The sequence below is a fragment of the Talpa europaea genome (genome assembly GCF_964194135.1).
Source record: "Talpa europaea genome assembly, chromosome: 3".
Classification (NCBI taxonomy): domain Eukaryota; kingdom Metazoa; phylum Chordata; class Mammalia; order Eulipotyphla; family Talpidae; genus Talpa; species Talpa europaea.
This window is the reverse complement of record NC_140069.1, coordinates 62,884,581-62,888,584: the sequence shown is the minus strand read 5'-3', so window position 1 is coordinate 62,888,584 and position 4,004 is coordinate 62,884,581. Positions and strand designations below refer to the sequence as shown.

Genomic DNA, 4,004 nt, shown 5'->3' with positions numbered 1-4,004 from the left:
CTCTGGCCTGCACCCCAGTTCCTGTATGCATAAATAAATAAACCTTTTGAAAAAAAAAAGCAAGAGTTAATTAAATATCCTATATTTTTCTCAAGGAATTAGAAAAAGAACAAGAAAATCCAAAAATCAGTAAAAGAATAGTTGTAATAAAAATCAATGTTGAAATAAAATGAAAAGACAGTCCAAAAGATTATCAACGCCAAAAGCTGATTCTTTGAGCTTTTCTTTAGCAAGGCAAAGAAATTAAGGGAGAAATTGCAAATGAATAGGTGAAGAATGAAAAAGGAGAAATTATAGCAGATGCTGCAGAAAGTAATTAGAAACTACTATGAACTCTTAAATGCTAACAAATTCAATAACATAGAACAGATGGGCAAATTTTTAGAATTATACAGTCATCCAAGACTGAATTGCAAAGAAATAGAAATCCTGAATAAATCAGTCGCAAGCAAGGAAATTGAAACAGTAGTCAAAAGGCTCCCAAAAAAACAAAAATCCAGGAGTAGATGGCTTTACTATTTGAATTCTAACAAACCTTCAAAGATGAACTACTACCTGTTCTGCTCAAACTCTTCCAAAAACTGAAAAAAGGAATAATTGCAAATTCATTTATAAGGCTAACATTATTCTAATGCCAAAACCAATGCAAAAAGGAAACAACAGGACCTTTTTGACCTTTTGACATAATGGGATTCATACCAAGGACACAAGGGTGGTTCAACATCTAAAAATCAATCAGTGTAATTCACCACATCAACAAAAAGAAAGTTAAAAATGATATAATCGTATCATTAGTTGCTTATCAGATCTAACATCTATTTATGATGAAAAAACTAAAAAAAGTGGGGATAACAGAAGCATACCATAATAAAAGCCATTTGCAACTCCACTAATATCATCCAAAATGTTGAAAAACTGAAAACTTTTCAGTAAAATCTGGTACAAGACAGGAATCTCTACTCTTACCACTGCTATTTAATATAGTATTGGGAGTATTAGAGAAATTAGGCAAGAGAAAGATTAAAGGAATACAAATTAAAGGAATACAAATAGAAGTAGTAAGACTGTCATTTTCAGGTGACATAATAATATACATAGATAACCCTCAAGACTCCACAGAAAAACTAATCAAAGCAATCAGTTTAGCAAAATAGCAGGGTATAAAATCAATACACAAAAATCAGTTGCCTTACTAGAGACAAATAATGAGATTGAGGAGAAAGAAATTAAGAAAACCATCCCATTTCAATCACACCAAAATAATTAAATAACTAGAGTAAGCCTAACAAAGTAGTAAATAATCTATACAAAGAGAAAAATAAGACTTTGTTAAAAGAAATAGAAGATGCAATGAAATGGAATAATATTCCCCACTCGTGGATTGGAATAGTCAACATTGTCAAAATGACCATCCTGATCAAATCAGTATACAGATTCAATGCAATATCAATAAAAATTTCAATGGCATTCTACAAAGATCTGGAACAAACACTACTGAAGTTTACATGGAATCATAAAAGACCCCAAATAACCAAAGCAATCCTAACCAAAAAAAAAAAAAAAAAAGAATTGTTATAGGACAGGGAGAGGGGCAGCCCAAACCCTGCAAACCTGCCTGTTCTAAATGGGTTCTGCCATCTGCTGCATCAACACAAAACACATGAGACTTTAATGGGAAGGATCTTTAATAAAACTCGTAAACAATACAGGTAAGGCAAAGAGTCTAGTTTCTAAATGAAGTACCCAAAGTTACCCGTCCCCTCGTGGGTAAAAGTCCATCCAAATGGGATTGGCCCAGAGCAAGGCCCCAAAGCCTGCCATGAGTCTAAAGCACCTTCCAGTGGGGACCCACAGCAAAGGGTCAGAAACAATCAGACAAGCCCAGAAGGAAAAGAGCAAAATCAACATCAAGATAAAAGCTGCCATTGTCACCTCCCCACGGGTCTCACCCACATCTGTGTCACCCAGTCCACGACCAAAAGACAAACACAGTTTCTTCACATGTCTCTAGGCTCCATGCGCCTCCTCCAGGTCTCCTGGCTCCATCCTGCTTCCTTCCTCAGTCTCTTCTTCAGCTTCTCCTCTTCCTGCTCAGCTCCACCCTCCCTTGGGTGGGGCAGGGAACCTCCCCCTTTCCTGGGGACCACCCTGTTACAGAATGAGAGTGGAGGTATCAGACTTCTGGACTTAAAATTATATAATAAAATCATAATAATTAGCACAGACTGGTACCTAAACAAAAACATAGACCAATGAAATAGAATTGAGATACCAGAAATAAACCCACATCTATGTGGACAGTTAATTTATGACAAACAGGCAAGAACATACACTGAAACAAGGACAGCCTCATCAATATATGGTGTTGGGAAAACTAGATAATTGCATGCAATTATCACATCATAAATAAAAATTTATTCAAATGGATAAAAGACTTGGATGTAAGATATGAAACCATAAGTATGTAGTAAAAAACATATGCAAAACATTTCAAGACTTAAACTTCAGTGATGTCTTTTGTGATTCATCACCAATAGCAAGGAAAACAAAAGAAAACATAAACAACTGCAACTATATCAACCTAAAATGCTTCGGCACAGTGAAAGAAACAATCACTAAAACAAAAAGACACCTGAATGGGAGAAAGTATTTGCATACCATACATCTGACAAGGGACTGATATCAAGGATCTACAAAGAACTCATGCAACTCAATAAAAACAAGTAAACCAATTAAGAAATATGCAGAAAAACTACCCAGACACTTCTCCAAAGAAGACATACAGAAGGCAAACAGTCACATGAAAAAATGTTCATCATCACTTATCAGGTAGATACAAATCAAGATCACAATGAGATGCCACCTCACTCCTGAGAGAATGACCAATATCAAAAGATCAGAAACAATAAATGCTGGTGAGGATTTGGAGAAAAGGGAATCCTCCTGCATTGCTTATTAATATCAAGATTGGTCCAGTCCTTATGGAAACTAGTATGAAGAGATCTAAAAACATTAAAAATGGATCTGCCATTCAACCTAGTAATTCTATCCCTAGCCATCCACCCCCAAAATTCAAATATACTAATTTAAAAGGGGACTTACACTCCCACGTTTGTTGCAGCACTATTTACAATAGCCAGATTATGGAAACAACAAAGAATTCAAGCGCCCCAAAACAGATGAGTGGATCAAGAAAATATAGTATGTATACACACTGGAAAGTTAATCAGCAATCAAAAAAAAGATAAACTCATGCCATTAACAGAAACGTGGATGCTGTAAACTTTTTTTTTTTTCTGCAAAGATTTTATTTGCGCATATTGGGAGGTGGGAGGGTTAGTCTTCTTGGCAGCTGCCTTCCTCATGGCAGCCAGGACATTGCTCAACTCCTCTCTCTCCCTCTTGGCGCGAATGTGTGTCCCCACACTTTTCTTGATGAACTTGAGGGCCCACTTGTCTTTGGCGACCTTGAGCAACTCCATGGCGCGCCGCTCATAGTGGGCAAAGCCACACACCTCCCGGATCATGTCTCGCACGAACTTGGTGTGCTTGGTGAGGCGGCCGCGGCGGCGGCTGTGTCTCGTCTTGCTCACATTCTTTGTCACCTTGTGGCCCTTGTTGAGGCCCACGGCCATGGAGCAGCCAGAGCCATGGCTGCTGCTGTGTGATGGCGGCCGCTGCGGAGAGGCCGGCGCCGCGCAGAACTCCGGATCCTGTAAACTTTTAATTGTTCTCCAGAGTTCCATAAAGATGATTTCACCAGGTGTGTGTGTCTATTTCTGTGGAATTACTTTGTTCACTAATGTCACTATCATTTTAGAATGTATTAGGCACACATTGGGGCATAGTGTATTTTCCCGGGGAAATACTGCTCTTACCATGACACAGTGATCAGTTTTTCCCTATGAATACCCTTTGTATTTAAGTCGATTTTATAAATATTGTAAATATAATTAGCACACCATATAGTTCACCGAATTTAAAGTGTATATAGATCAATGATT

General features: G+C 37.6%; 1 protein-coding gene across 1 annotated transcript; it reads right to left on the bottom strand.

Annotated features, from left to right (window-relative positions):
- Positions 1 to 3,233: 3,233 nt before the first annotated feature.
- On the bottom strand, positions 3,234 to 3,635 carry LOC311168840 (large ribosomal subunit protein eL36-like; the record flags this gene model as incomplete). The annotated part of the gene is made up of 1 exon (XM_084230565.1): positions 3,234 to 3,635. One exon carries the CDS (start codon positions 3,633 to 3,635, stop codon positions 3,234 to 3,236), a length of 402 nt encoding a protein of 133 aa, XP_084086691.1.
- Between the last annotated feature and the right edge of the window lie 369 nt (positions 3,636 to 4,004).